General features: G+C 61.7%; 8 protein-coding genes across 8 annotated transcripts; 5 read left to right on the top strand and 3 right to left on the bottom strand.

The window, feature by feature from the left end:
• Positions 1-449: 449 nt before the first annotated feature.
• On the top strand, positions 450-998 carry BXZ73DRAFT_40431 (ribosomal protein L35; the record flags this gene model as incomplete). The annotated part of the gene is made up of 4 exons (XM_048018575.1): positions 450-487; positions 544-648; positions 708-858; positions 918-998. 4 exons carry the CDS (start codon positions 450-452, stop codon positions 996-998), a joined length of 375 nt encoding a protein of 124 aa, XP_047882242.1.
• A 376-nt stretch (positions 999-1374) lies between these two features.
• Positions 1375-4709, top strand: BXZ73DRAFT_87746 (Pkinase-domain-containing protein; the record flags this gene model as incomplete). The annotated part of the gene is made up of 6 exons (XM_048024701.1): positions 1375-1377; positions 2367-2568; positions 2620-3230; positions 3291-4205; positions 4261-4394; positions 4448-4709. The coding sequence occupies 6 exons, from the start codon at positions 1375-1377 to the stop codon at positions 4707-4709; spliced, it is 2127 nt and encodes a 708-aa protein (XP_047882241.1).
• A 756-nt stretch (positions 4710-5465) lies between these two features.
• BXZ73DRAFT_97458 (uncharacterized protein) lies at positions 5466-5784 on the top strand (the record flags this gene model as incomplete). Its single annotated transcript, XM_048027375.1, has 2 exons — positions 5466-5624; positions 5683-5784. The coding sequence occupies 2 exons, from the start codon at positions 5466-5468 to the stop codon at positions 5782-5784; spliced, it is 261 nt and encodes an 86-aa protein (XP_047882240.1).
• A 3314-nt stretch (positions 5785-9098) lies between these two features.
• BXZ73DRAFT_97456 (uncharacterized protein) lies at positions 9099-10694 on the bottom strand (the record flags this gene model as incomplete). The annotated part of the gene is made up of 6 exons (XM_048027374.1): positions 9099-9615; positions 9674-9890; positions 9971-10091; positions 10158-10435; positions 10494-10529; positions 10577-10694. The coding sequence occupies 6 exons, from the start codon at positions 10692-10694 to the stop codon at positions 9099-9101; spliced, it is 1287 nt and encodes a 428-aa protein (XP_047882239.1).
• A 1251-nt stretch (positions 10695-11945) lies between these two features.
• On the bottom strand, positions 11946-14181 carry BXZ73DRAFT_87744 (uncharacterized protein; the record flags this gene model as incomplete). The annotated part of the gene is made up of 8 exons (XM_048024700.1): positions 11946-12234; positions 12317-12418; positions 12500-12663; positions 12717-12905; positions 12958-13029; positions 13141-13275; positions 13349-13828; positions 13861-14181. The coding sequence occupies 8 exons, from the start codon at positions 14179-14181 to the stop codon at positions 11946-11948; spliced, it is 1752 nt and encodes a 583-aa protein (XP_047882238.1).
• Positions 14182-14905: 724 nt separating this feature from the next.
• On the bottom strand, positions 14906-16998 carry BXZ73DRAFT_97454 (uncharacterized protein; the record flags this gene model as incomplete). The annotated part of the gene is made up of 6 exons (XM_048027373.1): positions 14906-15058; positions 15114-15268; positions 15333-15546; positions 15582-16174; positions 16234-16392; positions 16476-16998. The coding sequence occupies 6 exons, from the start codon at positions 16996-16998 to the stop codon at positions 14906-14908; spliced, it is 1797 nt and encodes a 598-aa protein (XP_047882237.1).
• A 1219-nt stretch (positions 16999-18217) lies between these two features.
• On the top strand, positions 18218-18941 carry BXZ73DRAFT_97453 (RNA-binding protein; the record flags this gene model as incomplete). The annotated part of the gene is made up of 4 exons (XM_048027372.1): positions 18218-18307; positions 18357-18480; positions 18535-18604; positions 18659-18941. 4 exons carry the CDS (start codon positions 18218-18220, stop codon positions 18939-18941), a joined length of 567 nt encoding a protein of 188 aa, XP_047882236.1.
• Positions 18942-19283: 342 nt separating this feature from the next.
• BXZ73DRAFT_97452 (uncharacterized protein) lies at positions 19284-21099 on the top strand (the record flags this gene model as incomplete). The annotated part of the gene is made up of 4 exons (XM_048027371.1): positions 19284-19496; positions 19568-19738; positions 19794-19864; positions 19923-21099. 4 exons carry the CDS (start codon positions 19284-19286, stop codon positions 21097-21099), a joined length of 1632 nt encoding a protein of 543 aa, XP_047882235.1.
• Between the last annotated feature and the right edge of the window lie 196 nt (positions 21100-21295).

The raw sequence follows: 21295 nt of genomic DNA, 5'->3' as shown, positions 1-21295 counted from the left end.
GCCTAGCATCAGGAGCGAGGTCGACGACTCAGTCATCCAGCAGGCGGGCGGGCGAGACGGCGTTCGAGACGACAGCTGAGTCAAGCAGGCAGGCCAGGATAGCATTCCCAGCGCGTTCACGCTGCCGAGGACGACGAGGACGGGCTACTTGCCAAATATGGCAGGCACCGCTCATGCGTGGGAAACGGGTGGCTGGAGCAACTACACAGTTCATCGCAGATCGTCCCACGCTCCTCCTCCTCCTCTCAAGCGCGTCCCGACCATCCCATACGACATCCCTCAAGGTGAATACCCCGCTCTCCTTGCTGCTCATCTTCTTCGGGGTCGCGTGGGCACGGCTGTCGTCGCGCTGGACGCTTCCCCCAGTCCGCGCGATCTCGATGGAAGCCAGCGTGTCGCAACATCCATTCTCATGAGCTGCTTGCATCTATAGATCCTCAAACGACAAAATGCCCGGCAAGGTCAAGGCGTACGAACTCCAGTCCAAGTGCGTACATGTGGGGTGTTTCTTGCAGGCTCTCCTCACTGGTTCACACTACGCAGGTCCAAGCTCGACTTGACGAGGCAGCTTACCGAGCTCAAGACTGAGCTCCTCAGTCTCCGGGTACAGAAGATTGCTGGTGGCTCCGCGGCGAAGCTCACTAAGATGTATGACGTACCGTATATTCTTCTGCGCGACAAGAGAGCTCATGGGTATCACCATTCAGCAACACCGTCCGCAAGTCAATTGCACGCGTGCTGACGGTCACGAACCAAAAGCAGAGGCAAAACCTGCGCGAATTCTACAAGAAGAAGAAGTACCTCCCCCTTGACCTCCGCGCAAAGAAGACTCGCGCGATCCGGCGGCGTCTGACGAAAGTACGTACCGTCTGTTGTTGCGATCGCGCGGCTGGAATTCACGGGTGCTGCGTGAACAGCACGAGGCGTCGTTGAAGACGGAGAAGCAGCGCAAGAAGGATCTTCACTTCCCGCTCCGCAAGTACGCGGTGAAGGCATGAGGGCTTTCGCTGTGCAAGAGGATTTGCGGAGCCGGTTGTCTATGTCCCTTTGAGTTCGTCCACTTGCCATTTGTATGCTATTCGCTACCACACCACCATCAACATGCCATGCCGATTCATGCGCACATGCGACGGGACGGAGAATCATGAGGGCTTTCCACTGCTGGCCGAGGAGTTGAGTGGCGAAGAAAAGTAGCGGTGACCGGAGTGTTATTCGAAGATTGGAGTGGTTCGCTGCTGTTGCGGAAGGATGTCGGCTTGTCAAACAAGGCTAGCCATGCATCTGGATTTGCACAAGCGTTGGCCCTGCCTGTACCCTGTGGTTGTGGTGCGAGATGAGCGTCACGAGTGTCGGTGACTGTAGTGGCATGCCGCGATGGTGCCGAAGCCGTTGAGTGAGATGCACGGCGTGGGCTCATATTGCATGCGAACGCTGGGCGGGCGAAGCAGGGAGAAGGCCAGAGGAATGCAGTGGTCCGAGGCCGCCGTGTCGTGCACGCTCGCTGCTGCTGGCGGCGGCGGCGGCGGCGGCGGGCACAATGAAGTCGGCCGAGGCTGCGGAGGCCGTGGGCGGGCGGAGGGCCGGATCGGGCGTTGCGAGCGGGGGAGGCAGCGAGGCGGGACCTGTGTCATGCTCGCGTCAGTGACGTGCGGGCCAATGGGCGCCGGGCTCGAGCTGCCCAAGGCATCACGTCACCCGCCACAGTGCCAGTGCGCCCGCTCGGCCGTTTTGGCTCTTCCCCTCCCCTTCTCTCATCTCCCTTCCGAGCTCGCCTCGCCCTCGCCGCGAGTGTGCGTGCGTGCTCCCCCGCTTGCCCCCTGGTCCCATCAGCAAACCGTCCAAGAGCGGTAACCACCGCCCGCGCCAATCTCCATCTTCCGCCGGTCACCACGCGCCCTCCTCCCGGCGTGCATCGAACGTTCAACTCCACTCCGCCCGCGCCCACGCCCTACAGCCTCGCTTGTCTCCCTTAGTTATCGCTCTATTTATCCCTATTGCCTCCCTAACGACCTTCACGAATCATGGTGAGTGAACCTTGTGTCATGAGCATTGATTTTCGTCATTCCCCGGGCCCTATCATCCTTCCAAGTCATGGGAGATGCGCCGTATTCGCCCGTTCTCACCTTGCCGCATGGGCTTTCCCCGCCCCGCTCTACACGTGCGCACTAGAACTGTCTCACTCCCCGACGTTCGTGGCCCCCGAAGCCGCTTCCGGTTTCCCCTCAGTCGCCCACTGCGACCGCTCGGCGCATCTCCCCCTCCCCTCCGGGTTTGATACCCCCTCCTGCCCCGCCATGCCTCCCGGGTCCCGTCTTTTGAAAAAGCATTCGTCGTCGAGCTCGTCTGACAGTGGTCATCGTTACCAGCCGAAGCAGCTCACCAAGTCTCCCCCGCCCTCTCCCGTCGCCGAGCGCAAAGTCAAGTCCCCAGAATCATGGCCATATATACCCAGCACCAACCCCGCCAGCCAATACACTCTTCTTGAGAAACTCGGCACGGGCAGCTTCGGCGTCGTCTACAAAGCCATTCACAATGAGACTAAGCAGATTGTGGCCATCAAGCAGATCGGTGCGTCCACCTCGTGCATCCTGGTCCCGTGTCACTCACCATCCGCCCTAGACCTCGAGGACTCGGACGACGATATCTCCGAAATCCAGCAAGAAATCGCGAGCTTGGCCCAGTGCGATTCCGAGTACGTCACCCGGTATTATGGCTCCTTCGTGGTCGCCTACAAGCTGTGGATCGTCATGGAGTACCTCGCTGGTGGTTCCTGTCTCGACCTCTTGAAGGCTGGCGTCTTCACCGAGGCCCACATCGCTGTCATCATGCGTGAGCTCCTCCTCGGTCTCGACTACCTTCACAGCGAGGGCACGATCCATCGTGATATCAAGGCCGCGAACGTGCTACTATCTGCATCCGGGAAGGTCAAGCTTGCCGATTTCGGAGTGGCAGCACAACTCACCAGTACCCTCCGCCACACCTTCGTCGGTACGCCGTTCTGGATGGCGCCTGAGGTCATTCGACAAGCAGGATACGACGCGAAGGCCGATATCTGGAGCTTGGGTATCACCGGCATCGAGATGGCGAAGGGAGAGCCCCCGTTGGCGGAGTACCACCCGATGCGAGTCCTCTTCCTCATCCCCAAGGCGAAGCCTCCTGTTCTCGATGGTTCCTTCTCCCTGGCTTTTAAGGATTTCATCTCGCAGTGCCTAACCAAGGATCCGCACTCTGTGAGTTCATCCCTCGGTCCGCGTAGCATAAGCTCGCTGACAAGGGGATGCGCGCCATAGCGTCCGACCACTAAGGAGCTCCTACAGCACCGGTTCATCCGGGGAGCACGCAAGACGTCTTACCTCACCGAGCTCATCGAACGATACCAAGATTATCGTACACGCTCTCCTGGCCGGGCCCCGCAATATTACCAGGCTACCATTCGTAACAGCGGTGCTTGGGACGGTACGCTGCGCAGCGATTGGGACTTCAATACAATCCGGACCAACTCCGCAATGGGGTCGCTGCGAAGTATGGCCAAGGACATCATGCCACCCGGTATGGTACCTGATGACGACTACGAGGATGGGGGAGACGACCAGTCGATGTTCGACCCGAGCACGATCAACACGACTGCAGCCACGACGAAGGGTAGCGATGTGCCTCTCTCCCCACAAGTGGGCATGGGTGGGATCGGGATGAATGCAGAAGCGGGCCACTCGACCGTTGTCATTCGCTCGCTCTCCAAGGGTGCAAACGGGGACACAGACGCGACATCGCTTATGACGGACACCGGGTCGGATGAGACTACATATGGGACGCCAGTGACGCCGTCACAAAGTACGGAGAGCGTTGAGACCAAGGTCGGTGAGGCGAGTGAACCGCCACCGGCGTACAGGGGCTCCATGCGTGGAACACGGCGCTCATCATACACGGCTCGTCAGAACGTCACCACAGGCACCGTCCTCGGTGAGGCGGACATCGGCACCGGGATCGACACTATCCGGCCTGTGAAGAAGGTCGACACAGTCAGGTCGCTGAGGTTATCAGAGGAGTACGTGGGAAGTCTACGGGCAAGGGAGGGGAGCACCTCGTCGAATCCGGCGTCGCCCTCTACTGGCAGTCAGAAGGGCTCTCACAAGCGTCTGGCGAGCGAGGTACAGAAGGCGGGCAAGTCGCTGGTGGACGATGTCGTCTTGCCGTTGCTCTCAAAGGTGATTTCCGTCTGGCTGTCGTGAGCTCTCAACATTCTGACTGATCTCGTTCCAGGCAACAACAGACGACATGGACGCAAGGGAAATCGAGTCGCTGAGCATGATCTCTCGTGGGTTTGAAGAGCTTCGGGACGTGAATCCGGAGCTCGCCTACAACATTATCATCGATCTTCTCGCGGGCATCAATGAGTACGTTCGAGATTACTTGAACCCTGTTTGGCATGCTGATGGTGTTGGTTTAGGAACACGGCCGTCCGCAGTCATATCCAGACGGCGCGCACTCTCTTCCCACACAAACGGATAATACGCAAGAGCGAGATGACTGCGAAGGGCCTCATTGTCACCGAGGAGGAAGAGATCTCGGGTCTTCCCTCATCATCGTCTCCCATACCGACGCCTGTTGCGCCCGACACAGGGTCCCCGGTCCGCAAGTCGCCAATTTCTGAATTGCTATACTTGCGTTGGCTCGAAGGCCTCAAGCTCAAGTGGCCAAGTATCCTCTAATCGACCGGTGGCGCTACGCCACTCCACCTATAGAAGACCTTCCGGCAAGGGAAACCATCAACCCGAACTACAGCATTTGACTTCCCCAGTCAGACCCGGGTCTCATTTCTTGCCTCCGTAGAGGTTTAAACCCCGCGCCCCCCGTGCTTACTGGCTCTGTCGACGTCTTTCCATTGGTACTGGCCTTGTAAGAGGTCGCTCGCGCCGTCCAAGGGGCTTGCTTGTGCCATCCCTTCGTTCTACTCCCCATTGCGCTGCCATATGCTTACTCTCCGTGGAACACTTCAGATATTGCTTTTGCACTCCCTCTGCTCCATACCCACACCTCAATTCTCTTCACCGTCATGCTCTACACTCATGTTGCGGTCCTCTGGTACAACTCACTAACTTACTGTCACATTTATCTCGCTGTCTCATCCCGCATTCCTAGTCGCACTTACTGGTTTCTGTCTACACATCCTCGCCTCCCAACTGCGTGGTGCACTGGCATCATGCCCTGCACGACCGCCACATCCTCCCCTCCTCATTCTTGACACGCCCGCCCCCGGACCCGCACCGCGCACTGCGTCTCCCTCGCTCGACCGAGCCTTGCTCCCTTGTGCCGCACGTAATGACTTCACGACGTATGACCTTACGAGAGCCTGAGCCCGTTCCCCGCCGTTCCGGTTGAATGTATGCGCCTTTCAGTTGTACATGACTGCTTGTTCATACGGCGCCGCCGTCTGTAATCGGCATATACTCTTTTGACGTACGGTGATGCAGGCTCAGCGTCAGGACTCAATCGAGAGCCAAGCTCGCAAACATGGTCTCCGTGCTGATTTGAGCACCCGAACGAACGCTGGACACGGGGCTACCGTCTTCCTCCCCATCGGCATCCACAAGCTCGTGAAGGGATGGGGCCCGACGGGGATCAAGGTGGGTGGCTCACACTTCACTTGGAGGATATCGTGCTCCTATATGCTCTCTCTTGCAGCGGGTTCTCTTCGAGTTCACTCCCAAGGTTGAGCAGGCACTGCTCGAGCGCGGTTCCTCCGCGAAAGGGCTTGACCATCTTCTCGTGGAAACACATCCCTAACGCGATCTCTCCCGATTTCAGGATACGCACCGATGCTCATGAAAGAGCACTTCGCCGAAACCAATCCATCTCGAAGGGGCCGCAGATCCCCACGCAGGATCCGAATACGCATGTATCAAGTGAGCTTCTCGCTGCCATCGCCTCTTCCTCAAGGTGGATTCATTGTATCACATTCGTGCAATGATAGTTCGGCGGCCTACGTGCGACGGCACGTGTGCCATACATGTAGTAAACTGCGGCTCATGTACATACTCCTCATGATACGCCTTCGTGGCCCAGCCCCGCCGGCTTGATAATGGACGCAGATCCGGTTAGTTCAATATCACCGGTCTTTGGCCCGTCGCTGCTCGATGTGTGGTAGGTGAACGTCGAGCTTGAGTTCCAGTTGCGCAGCGCGCCCGTGCTCAGTGCCGAGTCCACGTCGCTATCCGCGAGGACAGGCAGTGAGGGAATCTCCCGCGCGTCACGTTGTCGTGCATGGTCATTTTAAGACAGACGAGAACGATGATCACGGTCGGATGCATTCCCGGCATGGGTTCAATGCAACTGAAAGAAGGTGATGAGGAAGTACCATCACATACCGTCAGATGGGTGAGCATGCCGGTGGCGATATGCACGCCATTGTCTTCGAGAAGGAACGGTATGACGACGACGATCTGCTCGAAAAACTGGTTAGTACCGCCCGTGGGGAAATTAGATACACTTGTTAGAGCGATGCAGTACACTGCACCAGACTCGATGATGATCAAGAGCGCGATCCAAGATTTTGAATTCCCGAGTATTTGGATGTGGCTTTTCTCAGCTCTAGACTGCACGAGGAGGCGAACAAGGCATTCCATCATGACGAAGAGGCCCTGCGCGCGCACAAGCTCGAGTGACGACCTAAATCATCGAAACATTGCTCGATGACCAAGTCAGCGAGCTGAGACAAGGATGGTACAGGGGACCGACCTCGGAGTGGCACCCGGTGCATCCGGACTCGTCTTGTTGGTGTCTCCGCGGCGCGGCGCGGTTTCATCTTGTGCGCGCAAGACAATAGAGAGAACGCCTCCCCGTGCTCGGCCGAGGCCACCGTACTTCTGGTTCAGCCACCCAGCGGTCGTAGACAATAACCTCCTCCCAAAAAGGGTAAGCCAGGCGTGGTGAGGCTAGCTTTTTGAGGACGCCGAGAGACTTGGCGTCGATAGCGCCTTCATAGGGTTTAGAAATTAGCGTTACGCGATCAGGCGTTCAGTAACCTATCACCGGGTATGGGCGTCCACACAGCAAGAGTCATTGTTTCGTTCGCCTTCGAGGGCGACCTGCGTCTTGGCCGCCCGGGAATGACGGCCTTGGTGCGCGGCCGCCGCGCCCATTCGATGTGCCGTGCATGCTTGGATCTTGATATCGCAGTGTGTGACCGCGGGCCGTGTGCTTCTCCGCGGGACCCCTCCCCGACCGGACAGGCCTAACGGACGAGGGTCGAGAAGGCGCGCTGTTCCTGAGCGGAGCCCGAGGCCGCAACGCGGTCTCGAGCAATGTCGCGCCGCAGTCCTGGAAGGGCACATGGTGCACAGTGAACTTCGAGCTAAATGCATAAAGAGAAGGCAGGGAGACGTCGGAAGGGCAGGGTCGCCTCCCACTCGACAGCTTCCTTCGACCGCTTTCCCTGTCTACCACTCACCTCCGCAATGGACGCTTACTTCACCATCGCTGCCGTGGTCCCCGTCGAGGAGCCCATGGACATCCTCGTGTCCCTCGAGACTGGTGACGGCAGCGGCGACCACAGCCAGTGCGTCATCGCTTGACCGCACAGCGTCCCTGCACGCGTCTCGTAAGTGTCCTTTCTCTCCTGTCTTCCACACGGACACGGACCTTGGATTGACCTGGACGAGCAGGCAGCAACGGCTCCATGACCACAGTTCGGCGCTCCTGCACAACGCGCTCGACCTCCGCCTTCGTCCCCATCGCAGCACAGCGCGCGCCTTTCGTTTTCACCGCAGCTATCGCTCGCCACGACCACCTTTCGGACATTCGTATCGATTAGCGATAATTTATCGCATTTGTGAGGGGGCGGATTGCGAGGGAAGGGGAGGGGAGTGGACATGCGGCGGATAGTGTTTTGCTGGTGTATTCGTCCTGGAAGCCCCAGAGACACCCGTTGTATGATCATCGTGATGGTCGTCTTTGTGACGCGCATTACCTGCCGGGACGGAGGGCACAATGTGAGAAAGTACAAGAAATAGAGGCAACACATTGCTCTCATCTGTGGTTAGAGCCATGCATGGGGGAGCACGCGTTTGGTAGAGCCGGATTCACTGGATCATCATGGTGGTGCAAACTTCAAAGTCAAGGCGACAAGAGCGCTCGTCACTACGCGGTGCTCCAAGTCTGCATCTAATCTAATCTTGCCCTCGGCACAGGACTGCTGCGGGTTCGCGCCGTCGAAGCCTTGCACTCTTCCACACGCTCCAGGCAACGACGAGCTCGCATATATTAAGATGTCGTCACAAGGGCCGCCCTTCTTGCCCACCCGACGCACGCGCTGAGGGGCCCACACTGACGTCCTTGGCTCAGGTACGCCCCCGCTTGCCGCCCTGCGGTCCCACGTCGCTCTAGCGTGCGTCCTTGGCCGCTGTCTCAGGGCTGTGCGCGGATCCTGGTGACACCACTCCCGCCTTCTCACGGCAGGGTACACAACTCCACACAACCCCTGCAGCAGCACCCGCTCGCGACAGTCCACACAGGGCGCGTCCGGCGGGGCCACAACAGGCGGTCGGCATCGAGCTCGAGCAGCTGGTGTCTACACGCCGCCGGATCGCATTCGAGCGGGATACATACAGCGGAGCGTACTGCCAAGCGAGACACGAGCGACTGCGACTGCGGCCGCTTTTTCGGGAGAGAGACGGTGCGCCGGCCACGCGGGCTATTATAACGAACGGGTATCGGAAAGGAGCGACGGGGGGGCTAGGTGGGTGGTTCGGTCTCGCGTGTGCGAGCACCGAGGCGCGTCGTTAGTATGTATAGCGGAGGTCCAATGCGTGCGCCTGTGCTGACGCGGGGAGTCCGGGACAGGGCAACGAGAAAGCAAAAGATAAACAAGCAGCTGGGGAGGGGGGAGGGGCGGCGCCCGTAAGTGTGGAGGCAGCGTGTCCGGGGTGAGGGGTGCAGCAGTCTTGGATTGTGAAGCGATTAGGAGGTGCGTGTCTAATCTGCCGTCTGCGGACTACTAAAGCGAGTAACTAGCCTGTGCCCGGGAGCCCTGGAGGAGAGACGAGAGAGCGGGTCGTGAGTTCTTGAGAGGCCGTCAGCGAGTCGCGCGCGCGGGGCGCTGCTCATGATGAGAGCGCGAGCGCGGCAGAGAGGACGCCGGCAAAGGCAGCGAGCGCAGCGGACACGGGCGACACGCCCGCGAGCGCGCCGCTCGTCTTCGAGCTGCCGTCGGCGGACTTGGTCGACGACGCCGCGCTCTTCGTCGTGGTCTGCGCGACGTTGTTCTTGCCGCTCGTGGCGGTCGTCGCGGGCGCGCCGGAGCCGCTGGACGAGATGGGCCCGACGGAGCCGGAGAAGGACGCGCCGACGACGCCGGGGAGGACCTCGGAGTCGGGCTTGGAGTCGGGCGAGTTGTGGTAGACGTCGCCGCCGTCAAGGCGGGCGAGGGACTCGAACTTCCAGCCGTTCTGGGCGATGAGCGGGAAGGCCTGGATGAACGCGCCGGTGGTGTCGTTGCTCAGCTCGTGCTCGAGGATGATGAGCCCGGGCGACTTCGGGCCCGTGATCCACTTCTGGAGGTTCGCGTCGACCTGGGGGCGGGTCGCGCCGCCGGCCTCGCCGATGCTCCAGTCCTCGGTGCTGGGAGAGTTGGAGATGAGCATCGCCGTGTGCGGACGGGCTGATCTGGGGCACTCACTCCTGGTTCCAGATGACGGTGCGGAGGCCAAAGACCTCCTTCGCGATCGCGCGCACGCGCTCGTCCGAGTCGCCAAAGGGCGGGCGCCAGTACTTGGGGAGGCGGCCGCTGGTGGAGTTGTGGATGAGCTGCATGGTGAAGCCGAGCTCGGCGACGACCTGCTCGTCCGAGAGCGTGGTCATGTACGGGTGCGTCCATGTGTGGACGGCGATGTCACCTGGAGGCGGGGCGGGGGATCAGCGGGACCGAACGCTGATGGAGATGGAGATGGAGACGGGCGCGAGGCGGGTGACTCACTCTGGAGGGTCTGGAACGCGAAGAGGAACTCGGTGGGGTAGGAGAGGATGTTGACACCGATCATGAAGTGGGTGGTGACCAGGTTGTTCTCGTGCAGGAGGTTGTAGAGCGGCATCGAGGTCTGTCACCAGGCGAAAAGATGAGACGCGTGAGAGAGGAGGATGGGTGCGGAAAGAGGGCAACGCACATCGAGCGGGCCGTCGTCGAAGGAGCTGCCGAAGACACCGTCGGGGGCGTCCCAGAGGTCCTCCGGGTTCCTGCACTTGTACGTCGCGGAGCAGACGGGCATGTTGTTCGGGTCCTGGCCGGGGTACGTCGGGTTCGTGTACGGGACGGCCTGCGTCGAGGGCGCGAGGCTGGGGACCTTGCCCGCGGACTTGGCGGCGCTGAGCGCGGTGAGCCAGGCCTGCGGGATCTGGGAGGTCTGGATGGGGACACCGGGGGTCGGGAAGCTCGCGCTCCATTCTGCGTGCGCGCGACCGTCAGCGAGCGGCTATCTCTGGCGGGACGAACGGGGACGGACCGGGGGTGCCGACCTGCGCGTAGCTCACGCCGTCGCCTGCCTTCTTGAACAGCTGGTGCGCGGGGTGGTCGCGGGCGTGGAACCAGCTGCTGGGCAGGGCGCGGCCGTGTGCGCGTGGTCCGCGTGCGCGTGCGCGTGCGGGTTCGCGAGCGCGGCCGCGGCGAGGAGGAGTGTCGAGAGGACGGTGGCGGGCGCGGGCATGGCGGGCGCGGGGTGGGGGTGAGAGAGGACGGAAAGAGGGCAGCGCGCGGGGCCGCGAAGAAGGCAAAGGGCGAGGGCGAGGATGTACGAAGAAGAAAGGCGGGGGTCCACGACGGCCGAACCGCTCGTTTTATCAAACCGACGCTGGTTGGTGCTCCCCAGCGTCCCGGTACAGGCGCCAGCCGATCACACTCGGCCATCCTTGCCGTCTCGCCCCCAACTTCGCGGCTACGCACCCCGCACTGACCCCCTTGTCGCCCCGCCCTCCTCCCGCAAGCTGGGTGCTTCACCGCGAGCGTGTTCGTCTGCGCGCGACGCCCGCCCCGCGCAGGTGCCGCCCTCGACGCCCAGCAGACGAGCGGAGGACGCGTCCAGACCAGGCGCCGCACCCGCGCGGACACCATCCACCATCTACCATCTGCCTGGCGCCCACCGCCTCCATCCTTGTTCCGGCAAGCGTTGCATGTTTGCGCGCGTCCATGATCGCCTTCGCCCTCTATTTTTCGCCTCCTCATGCCGCACCCGCTCGGCTGCCTGTCCCCGACTTTCGCGCGAAGCCCCGCGGGGGTTGGCCACGTGGGCTCTGGCGAATTCGGAGGGTCTCCCTCGTGCGCATCCCGAGGGCGGCCGTGCCCCGGCAGGAAACAGGCCCAGTCATACGCGTGCGCTGACGGCCTCGAGTGTCAAGTCGTCACCGACCGACCAGCTGGGAGCAGCACCATGCGACCGTCGCTCATGATGACGGTCGCGGTCGCGGTTCCCATCAGGGTGATCAACTACGGGCCGCTCCGCGCTCAGGAGCACGACTTGCTCGACTGGTTCGCTGTCTGGACGGTGGCGGATCGTCGGGGCTGACGTCCAACTCATCTCTCACGATGGAGACTTCAACCTCGGAATCGCTACTCTCCTGTACTACGGCCGCCCAAGCCCACGGCTGGGCTAACCAAGCGCCTCGGAGCGCAATCAAAAGTTCATAATCTCCCCCAAACGGCCATGCGGTGTGCACTCCTCTGTCGTGTTATTTTTGTAGTCGTCTTAGCCTACGGCAGCGGCAAACAACACATGCCGATCGTCGAGCCATCATTCACAGTCATCCACTCGTCCTCCCATCAGCACTGTAAACGCCCACCCTCGAACCGACAACGTCCGTTGCACCAAGCCAGCCCGGCGCACGACCGCTCCAGAATGCAGTACATGTACAGCACACGCGCGGGTCTTACACGACGAGCCCGAAAGAACGTCCTCTACACTCTACGCGGCCGCGGCGGCAACTGCCCCCCGATACGCAGGCCTGAGCACGAGGTGCCCGTTCGAAAGCTGTGCGATCTCCTTCACCAGCGCCGTGAACCGCGTCTTCTTCGTCTCGTCCGTCAGGTATCGGTTGAAGTGCTGGATGCACTCCCGCGTCGTCGCGTTCTCCGTGCTCCTCAGCCACTCTATCACCATCCGGTCCTCCAGCTCCCCCGCCGGGGGTGGCGCCTTCCGCTTCTTCTGTCGAGGCGCACCGTCGGGCCCGGTCGTATTCCCCCGTCCTCCGTGCCTTCCGCTTCAATTTCATCCCAGGCGGCCCCCCCGCCAACGACGATACCGCACCCACTCCCGGCGCTCCGGGCAGCGCAGACGGGCTCGTGGGCCGGCTCGTGGGCGGAGACGCCCCGGTGGGGCTTGCCAGTGGACTTCCGGCACGGCTTGGGATGCCCGCCTTCGGTTTCGGGACCTTTGGGCTCGTCGCGCGTTTCGCGACAATAGAGTGCCCGCCGTGGCCCGGACAGGCGATGTTGCGCGCGAGTGGGCTCAGTCTTCACAGTGGCCAATGGTGTTCCATTCGTTGCCGGCTTCGTCCCAGCGGGCGTAGCGGCGTAGCGGGTGGAACTTGTGCCGGTGGGCGCATGCCCGGTTTGGGTTCGGGAGGTAGGATCGCAGGGCCAGTGTGCACTTGTGGGGCCTCTTCCTCCTCCTCTTCCTCCTCCTGACGCCGCGCATGAGCGACAAGACGAATATGATTGCGAGTGAAACGCATACCGAGCTAGCGTAGGGGTTCTTCTCGTCGTCGGACTCGTCATAGCCACCTCCTTTCTCGAGCTTCTTCAGCGTCTTCTGCAGGTTCTTGCCTGCGCCCGTCAGTTTGTCGTCGTCTTCCTCTTCGTCGGTGTCAGCATCGAAGCCGTCAAACAGCTTATTCGCGTTTTTGTATTCTCTCTTGAGACGCTCCTGCATTGCCTCGTGAGCGAGACGTTATGGATTTCGGGACGATAATGCACACCTCGAGCTCCTTCGTCTCTTCATCCTCTTTATCGTCGTGCTCCATCCTGTCCTCGTCATCGGCGAAAGTCTCCTCGAAGTCCAGTTCGTCGAGGTCGCCTCTCCATCGCGTTCACGCTTCACTCTGCGTTTGCTGTCCCCACCCTCTTCGTCATCCCCAAACAGGTCGGACGGCCATTTCCACCGTCCTGAGCTTGCGACCCCTGGCCCGAGGCTCTGACCCCGCTGTGAACCAGTGACGACCGCTCGCAGCGGCCTGTTCTGTCTTCTGCCGAAGCGTCCATTGACTCGCATCTTTACGTTTCTGCAGCTTCGACATCTAAAAATACCCAGTGCCCGACACTCACGGATGAGCACGTCGGAAGCATGGTCACAGTGCGATGTGGACGCACCAAGGACTCCGCCTCTTCGAGGGTCGGCACATGGTGGCTCGGCTTCTTGTGGAACTTGTACCACCGATGGGCGGGCACGAACTTGAAGATGTCGTTCGCCGCGGGCATGAACATCGCGTACATATCGCTCTTCGACACCTCCTCCATCGACGCGACCCACGTCTCCTGCCCCAGCCCGTCCTCGATCACCCACGGGAACTTCTCCTCGCGGCGGAGCTGCCGCGTCGCCTCGGGCACCTTGAACACCTGCTTCGTCTTCTTCTGAAACCGCTTCTTCTTGTCCTTGTCCTTGTCCCCCTCCTTGCCCTCCCCGCCGCCGTCACCCGCGCGCACCGGCCGGCCCTGCGCGTCGACCATGACGATCTTCCCGTCCGCGCCGATGACGTGCTTCCCGTCCGACCCGACCATCGCCGTGACCGCCCCGGCCCCAGCGCCGCCCGCGCCCGCCGCGTCCTGCCGGTGCGGGTCCTTGCGGTTCAGCTTCACGGGCGTCGCCCACTCCCGATCTCGACGTGCTTCCGGCTGTCGAACTTCATCACGTCGTACTTCCACCCGTTCAGCTTCGACGACATCAGCCTGTACTCCGTCGGCACGCCCTCCGGCACCGTCGTCGGCGCAGAGGTGGTGGAGGAGGAGGGGGGGAGTGGGGCGGGCCGCCGCGCGGCGGCGGGCTGGCCCACGCCCGGTTTCCTGGGCGTGCCGGGCGCGGAGTGCGTCGACTGCGTCTGCGACGGCCCCGGGGAGGGCGTGTGCACCGCCGGGGCGGGCTTCTTGGTCGGCACCGGGCGGCTGGGCTTGGGGTTGAAGAGGGTGGGGCCGCCTTTCTTCGCCATGGGGGGCTGGACCGGATGCGGATGCAGTGGCGGACGGGCGAGACTCGAGTGGCGCGAGCGCGATGTCAGAGATTCGGCCTGTGCGGGCGGAAGAACGTGACGGCAACACGCAGCGAAGGTGGCCGAGACGTAGAGAGGGGGAGAACAGCCCTGGGCAGAGGGGGGTAGATGGTGGTAGAGGTCCAAGCCGTGTGTGGCGTGCACTGTAGGCGCGGGGCCGAACGCGCTTAAAGTTATGGCACGGCCCACGCCTCTGACTCTGGAGTGTGGTCCTCGCCCAATGCATGACTCCCGGGCTCCAGCATCGCAACGCACACAAGGCCAATCACAGATCCGGCGAGTGTGTTCGTATTTATCTACATCGTATTCAAACACGATGTCTGTCCTCTCTAGAGATATATGAGGAGATATGTCCATCGGGGTTCCCGACCACGCCTGTACACCCTACCGGCGGATTCGCACGGAGCAGCAGCCATAGTAAATAATATGCAAACAAAGAGAACAGGGATAGCGAGTCCACGGAATCGTACACTGCAAGGCATCCCCCATCCCTACACGCGATCCCTGATCTCATATAGACATGACGGAATGCCTGGAGCACAACATACGCAAGCGACTATGAGGACGACTGCGGGATCGCGAGCATCAGAGATAGTAAGGCTACAAATGGGACCACGAAGCGAAGCCTATGAGACGTCCGTACGCGCTGGTGACGGACCACCATTCACGACGGGAGGTTGGGGAGGAGGGGCGCCTCCTGGCGGGTACGTGTTGTGTGAAGAGCCTGGTCTTGAGCCCGGCTGCGGGCCTCCAGCATGAGGCCCAGCGGAGTGGGGGTGATGAGGGGCAGATGGGGGAGCCGTGCCTGGGGCGGCTCCTGGGTGTACATGGGGTGGGGGTGGAGGAGCGCCTGGTGGAGGGTACGAGGCGACCCCGACGGGATAGCCGTGCACAACAGAATGCGGGGGAGCTCCGGCAAAGGGTGGGGGCATGCCTTGGCGGTAGCCTTCGACTTCGTGGCGCAACATCTCAATCTGGTTGCCCATATCCTGATGGCTTTGTTTGAGTGTGACTATGAAGTCAATGGCTGAATAGGCGCGGAGGGACTTTAAACCCGGGAACTTGACGAGAAAATTGGGCAAGGGGCGCACCTTTGCTGAGAATTTCCCATTTGCTCGCTTTCATTCCCCGGTCGGCGGGAAGCTGGTCCCGCAGCTCGTCAAACAACTCCTTCATCTCTTTCCTGCGCTTCCGTTCCGCGAGCTTGTGGGAGACGCGTAGCTCCGGGGAGCGCGAGTACGGGGTTGAGCCTGAAGGCTTGTCGGACATGCCGCCGTCTTCGGGGTTGCTTTCGCCGGGGGAGGCCTGGCCGGCGGTGGGGAGTGGTCTGTGTTGCGGACGCGCGATGGCGGGCGGGAGCGCGAGCGGAGAGCGCGAGAGGGCCCCGAGGCCGGGGGGAGGGCGTCGGAGGAGATGTTGGGGGCCGACATTCGACGATCTGGGGCAAAGGCGACGGGAGGCATGGCGGTGGTGAGAGGGTCGAAGGAGTGGGGGCCGGGCATATTAACAGCAGGCTCGTGCTGCATGTTTGTCGGGGGAGGTTGATCGGACGCAGGAGGATTAGCAGGCCACGCGAAAGTTGCGATGCCGCCAGGAGGCCGGCCATGTGGCGAGTCGCCGGGAAGTGCCGAGGAGGGCGTCGTATAGCCCGTCGTAAGCGGCGTGTTCGAGTTGCCCGTGTATGCCGACGCCGAGCTCGTCGAGTCCCGTCGGTCTGTTGTCCACCACGGCGAGCCCGCGGAGGCCCGCGCGTCGACCGAGTTCCGACGGTCGTACAGGCTCAGCTGCGCGATCCGCGCCGTGTCGATCGCAGAGCCCCGCCGCTTCGGCGCAGGCTCGTCCTCTCGCCCGCCCTCAGGCCCGACCAGCTGGGGATCGATGTCTGGGCTTCGCGGATACACGCCTTTGTCGGACGACATCTTGCGCTTCGTGCCTTGAGGCGAAACGTGTAAGCGAGCGGTCAAAACGTCGTTTGAAGAGACCATTAACCACCTGCTACGACCGACTGCCGGCGCCCGCTGTAGTGGATGTCCTCCATGTCGCGCGGGCCATGATCCGGACGCGCGTGTCCGCCACGCTCCTGGCCATGCTGTTGCGGGTTCTCGTGCTTGTCCACCTCCATGTGGTCGCCGCCCTTCGCCCTGTCCGGCGCTGCTCATAAAACGGGCCGTCAGAAGCACCGTTCGCTGAGACACCCTCCCAACACGCGTTCGAGTCAGCTGCGTAGAACTCACCTTGGCTTCCATTGCGCTCCCCGGGACCGACCTCGCGTGAGTTGGTGTCCACCGCCATGGCGCGTCTATCTCCTGGCTCTGGTGTTGGCGACCTGAGAAGCCTCCTGAAGTGGGCGCTGGGGCTTCCAGAGGAGTGGGTGGAAGCGTCCCCAAACCTGTAGGGGGAGAGCGGACGTGATTGGGAAAAGGACCGTCTGGGCTCGTGGGAGGCAGAGGAGGGGAATGAGGGGGGTGGAGACTCGGGCCGTCGGAAAGGCGATGCTACACTCGAGGAACCGGCTGGGCCGGGAGGGAAGGAGGGGGTGCTTGCAGCGTGCAGGGAGGGGTCCGTGATGGATCCACGGCGCTGATTTTGAAGATACTCGAGAGGAGCGAGGGGGGTGACGGCGTTCTGGCGCGAGGTGGAGAGCGGAGAGGTGGGCTTGGGTGGGAGAGTGGAGGCGGTGGGGGCGCGACCGTAGGGCGAGGAGGCGCGTTTTGAGCTGGAGTGGTGTGTGCCGCCGTCCGGGGCGACAGAGGACATGGCGGGGGGGTCGGGGGGCGGGAACGCAGCACGGCACGGCGAGACTGCACGAATGGAATGGGCGTACTGGCCAAAGTGCGCGTGGCTGGGTTGATAACCACGTGGGGGAAAACTACCGCGCGCGTTCAAAAGAGGATAGATTGACTGATACCAATCACTCAGCGCGCACCCGGCTCTCCGCCGCCGCCCTCCTCCTCCCTCCTCCTCCTCCTCGACGACCGGGCTGTCGGGGTGGAAACCGCACGCCTGCCATTCACCGCCGACTCAATGCGTCTGCTCGTCCACCATCAGCCTCCCCCACCCCGTCTTCCCCCCATCTGCTCTCACCCCCCAAGCGACTCGTCCCTGGCGATCGCGTTCGCGCACTATCACCGTCCCCGCGTCTTTTCCCAGCTCCTCGGTCACCTTGCTGTCTGTTCCCACTCTTCCAACGATTGGCGTGTTACCTCTAGCCAGGGTGACGCCGAGAGAGAGACAGAAGCCATCTGCTAACGACACAGAGCGCAACAGCTCTCAGGGTTACGAGATTGCCCTCGTTCTGCTTCCGGCAGCGTCAGAGGCCATCTTCCCCGTCTGATGTGCAGCCGCCATTTCTCCGGAGCAACTCAACGCTTGTACCTGCTTGCACAGGAATCGGCCCCCTCGAGGGCTGTGAATCGCGCGACTTGGGCACCGTGCTTCTGGACCAACGGGCGGCTTGACTCTTCTATCAAGCGTGTATTCTTGGGGTGGAAAACAACGAGGGTCTCATTTTATTAACAAAGTACTCGAAAGCGGTCTTGCTCGCCACTGTCTATGTTCAAGGCTGCGCATTCCCATTTCTGGAACTTCACCAGCGGCTTGGACAGGAGGGTGTGTGGGGGAAGTAAGCATAAGGAAGTGTAGGCAGCCAAACATATGTTTCAGCACGAGGGCGCGATCGTCGCAGCACTTCCGCATATATTATTATCTCGCAGCAAGCACTTACCCGCCCGAATGCTACGGTTCAATGTGTCCCTGGTACCGTCCTTCCGTGAGAGCCTCAAAATTTGACAGTCATTTAGAGGACGTCGTACTCCGCTAGACTCTGCTGTTGTTCGTGCGGTCATTTGAGCGCCTATTCCATTAGCCCTCCAAAACACGTGATGGGTTCTCTATTTTTCGGTGCGCGAGCAACCACCACTTCCTTCTCCACCTCCCGCACCTCTTTCCATCTCTACCCTTGTGGTCACGTAACGCCATGGCGAAAGACAAGTCTGAAAAGAAGGATAAGAAAAAGAAGGAGGAGGCCGTCGAGGATGTTGAGATGGACGATGCAGAGCCTGTAAAGGTGTGTCGACTCAAGAATTTCCATACGTGTAGGTGCCAATTCTTGACAGGCTGAGAAGAAGGCGAAGAAGGAAAAGGAGGAGATTGTTATCCCAGTGGAAGACCTCTCGCCCATCGCGCAGCCACTCGCGCAGAAGAAGATGCTGAAGAAGCTGCACAAGACTATCAAGAAAGGTACGATGCCCCGTGCTTGCTGGTGCTGTATGGCGCATTTAATGTTCTTTGTAGCGTCAAAACAACGGCAAGTGAAGCGGGGTGTGAAGGAGGTCGTGAAAGCCATCCGAAAGGGCGAGAGAGGGTGTGTTCTGCCGTCTTTCTGAGATACAGGCGGCAACTGACATCTCATTCGCAGACTGCTCGTCCTGGCCGCGGATATCACGCCCATTGACATCATCTCACACTTACCGGTCATGGCAGAGGACGCACAGATCCCGTACGTGTTCGTGCCCTCGAAGGAGGAGCTGGGGCATGCGAGCGCGACAAAGCGGCCAACAAGTTGTGTCATGGTCTGCCCTGACCAGAAGAAGAAGGGAAAGCCAAAAGACGGCGCGGAGGAGAAGGACGACGACTACCGGGAGACGTACGACGAGTGCTGTAAAGAGATACAGCTCCTGGACCAAAAGCTTGTCTTTTGAACAGACTGTGCCGTCCCCCTCTCGTCCCGTAGCATCTGTACTCCTCGCATTGTCCCGTCGCTCATGTATCGCTTTCGCTGTATATACCTCCTCCACACTGCGCGCTCGACACCCGCCATGCGGCGCCGCCCTCCGCCCCGCGCGCGCTCGCCCAGCAGTCCGGCAATCTGATTCTGCAGCATGAGCGGACGTCTCGCAATTGAGCCACGTCACGAGAGTGCGCGAGTGCCCCGCGCCGGTCTGTCTCACACTCCCGCCCTCCTCTGCACCATCCCACCACGCACCCCTCTCTTGCTCCCGCCCGTGCTCCTCACTTCCCTTTCCGCACACCGCAAGCGCAAAATGGCTCCCAAGTCGAAGTCCGCCGCGACCAACGGTGCGTCCAAAAAGCCCTCCTCCGCCGCGCCCTCGGGCACCGCGAGCCCCGTCCCGCCCGCGGTCTCTGCGGAGCCCCAGGAGCTCGCTTCCTACGGCTCCGGCAAGCCGGACAAGGCCGTCTACGACGCGGAGCAGAACAAGATCAAGACGGAGATCGACGCCGTGCAGGCCAAGCTGGTGCGTGCTCTTCCGCAGGCCGATGGTGACGCGCAGGACCCGCGGTCTCACCGCCGTGCTTCGGGCTGCAGAACGTCGTCAGGGACAAGCTCGGTGGCGGCAAGGGCGGTCCCGCCCAGGAGCGGCGGAACAAGCTCCGCGCGGAGCTGGACGAAATCCGCGGCCAGCAGTCGACGGGCAAGCTCGCGAGGGGGAAGCTGCACGAGCAGCTGGACGCTATGCGCGAGGCCACGAGCAAGAGGGTGCGTTCTGATTGGTCCCTTGTGCATTGTGGGTGCTGAACGAAGAGCATTCCAGATAAAAGATCTTAACGCTCAGAAGTTGAAGATCCCGTACAAAACTGTGGTCGAAGTCGAGGACCGCATCAGGTACGTTTCTCTGCGTGGACTGTGTCAGTCCTTCGTCTAATGCGACGCCATTCACCAGGCAGCTGGAGAAGCAAGTTGAGTCTGGTAGCATGAAGCTGGTGGAAGAGAAGCGTGCCCTACAGGAGATCAGCCAGTGGAAGCGGAGCCGGCGGATAGTCGAGGGTTTCCAGGCCGAGCAGGACACCATCGACGCGGAGCGCGCGGCGGCCGAAGAGCTTCGCAAGCAGCTCGACGACCCTGTGGCCAAGGCCGCGTCGGAGCGCTACGACACGATCAAGAAGGAGCTCGATGAGATCAAGAAGGAGAATGACGAGGCGTACGCCAGCCGGAGCAAGCTCCTCGACGAGCGGACTGCGTTCCAGACGCAGCTCGACGAGCTCTACGGCCGCAAGCGCGACTCCGCCGCGCGCTTCAAGGACGCGAACGACCGGTTCTACACGAAGCTCACCGAGGACCGCGCCCGCCGCGCAGAGCGCCTCCGCACGCAGCGCGAGGAGCAAGAGGCGGCGAAGAAGAAGGAGATTGTGGACCGCATCCGCGACGAGGCCGACACCCCCGCGTTCCAGGCGCAGATCGAGGACTGCCAAACGCTCGTCGACTACTTCTCTGGCAAGTCCACCGCGAGCACGCTCTCCACCCAGAAGCCGCTCATCGAGCGCGCGGACGTCGCGGGCGTCGCGAAGCTCGACATCCGCAAGGTTGAAGCCAAGCCCGACGGTGTCGTCGTCCGCAAGAAGAAGGGCGAGGACGAGGAGTCGTACTTCATCGGCGCCGGCAAGAAGAAGGGCGGCAAGAAGGGCGGCGCGAAGCCTGCCCCCTCTCCCGCCCCCGCCCCCGCGGCGGACGCGGAGGCAGAGGTTGCCGCTCCCACCGCTGGCGGCCAGCTCAACGTCCCTCTGCCCATCCTCACCGCGCTCCTCTCGCTCTCAATACCGCCCCCGACGTCCACCACGGACGTGCCCCGCGTCATTGAGGACCTGAAGACGAAAAAGGCGTGGTTCGAGGCTAACCAGACCCGCCAGACCGCTGAGAACAAGGCCAAGGCTGAGGCCGAGATTCGCAAGCTGCTTGGCAGCAAGGCTGTCGACGCGGACGTGCCGCCCAGCGACGGCGCCGAGCACCCCCCAGAGCCGGCGCCTACCCCCGCCGCGGCTGACGCGCCCGCGGTCGCAGTCCCCGCGGAGTCGGTCGCCGAGAACCTGGAGGCAGTCGCGGAGCAGGAGGCCGAAGCATAGTGTCTACCGGTGTTGGGAGGGTCTCTGGGAAGTACCTGTTTGGACTAATTAAACTGTAATCGTCGCCGCACACTTGCATATCCTACGGTCGCCATCACTCGCCATCACAATCGTACTCATTCTCTGCGCTGAACAGACGGGCTTGCACGCGTGTTCGAATGGCCCCAGTGTCAAAGAGTGTGTGAATGGTATCACG

This window comes from Epithele typhae (genome assembly GCF_022376455.1).
Source record: "Epithele typhae strain CBS 203.58 chromosome Unknown BXZ73scaffold_4, whole genome shotgun sequence".
Taxonomy (NCBI): Eukaryota; Fungi; Basidiomycota; class Agaricomycetes; order Polyporales; family Epitheliaceae; genus Epithele; species Epithele typhae.
Note: the sequence above shows the minus strand (reverse complement) of the source record. Positions and strands in the feature narration are given on the sequence as shown.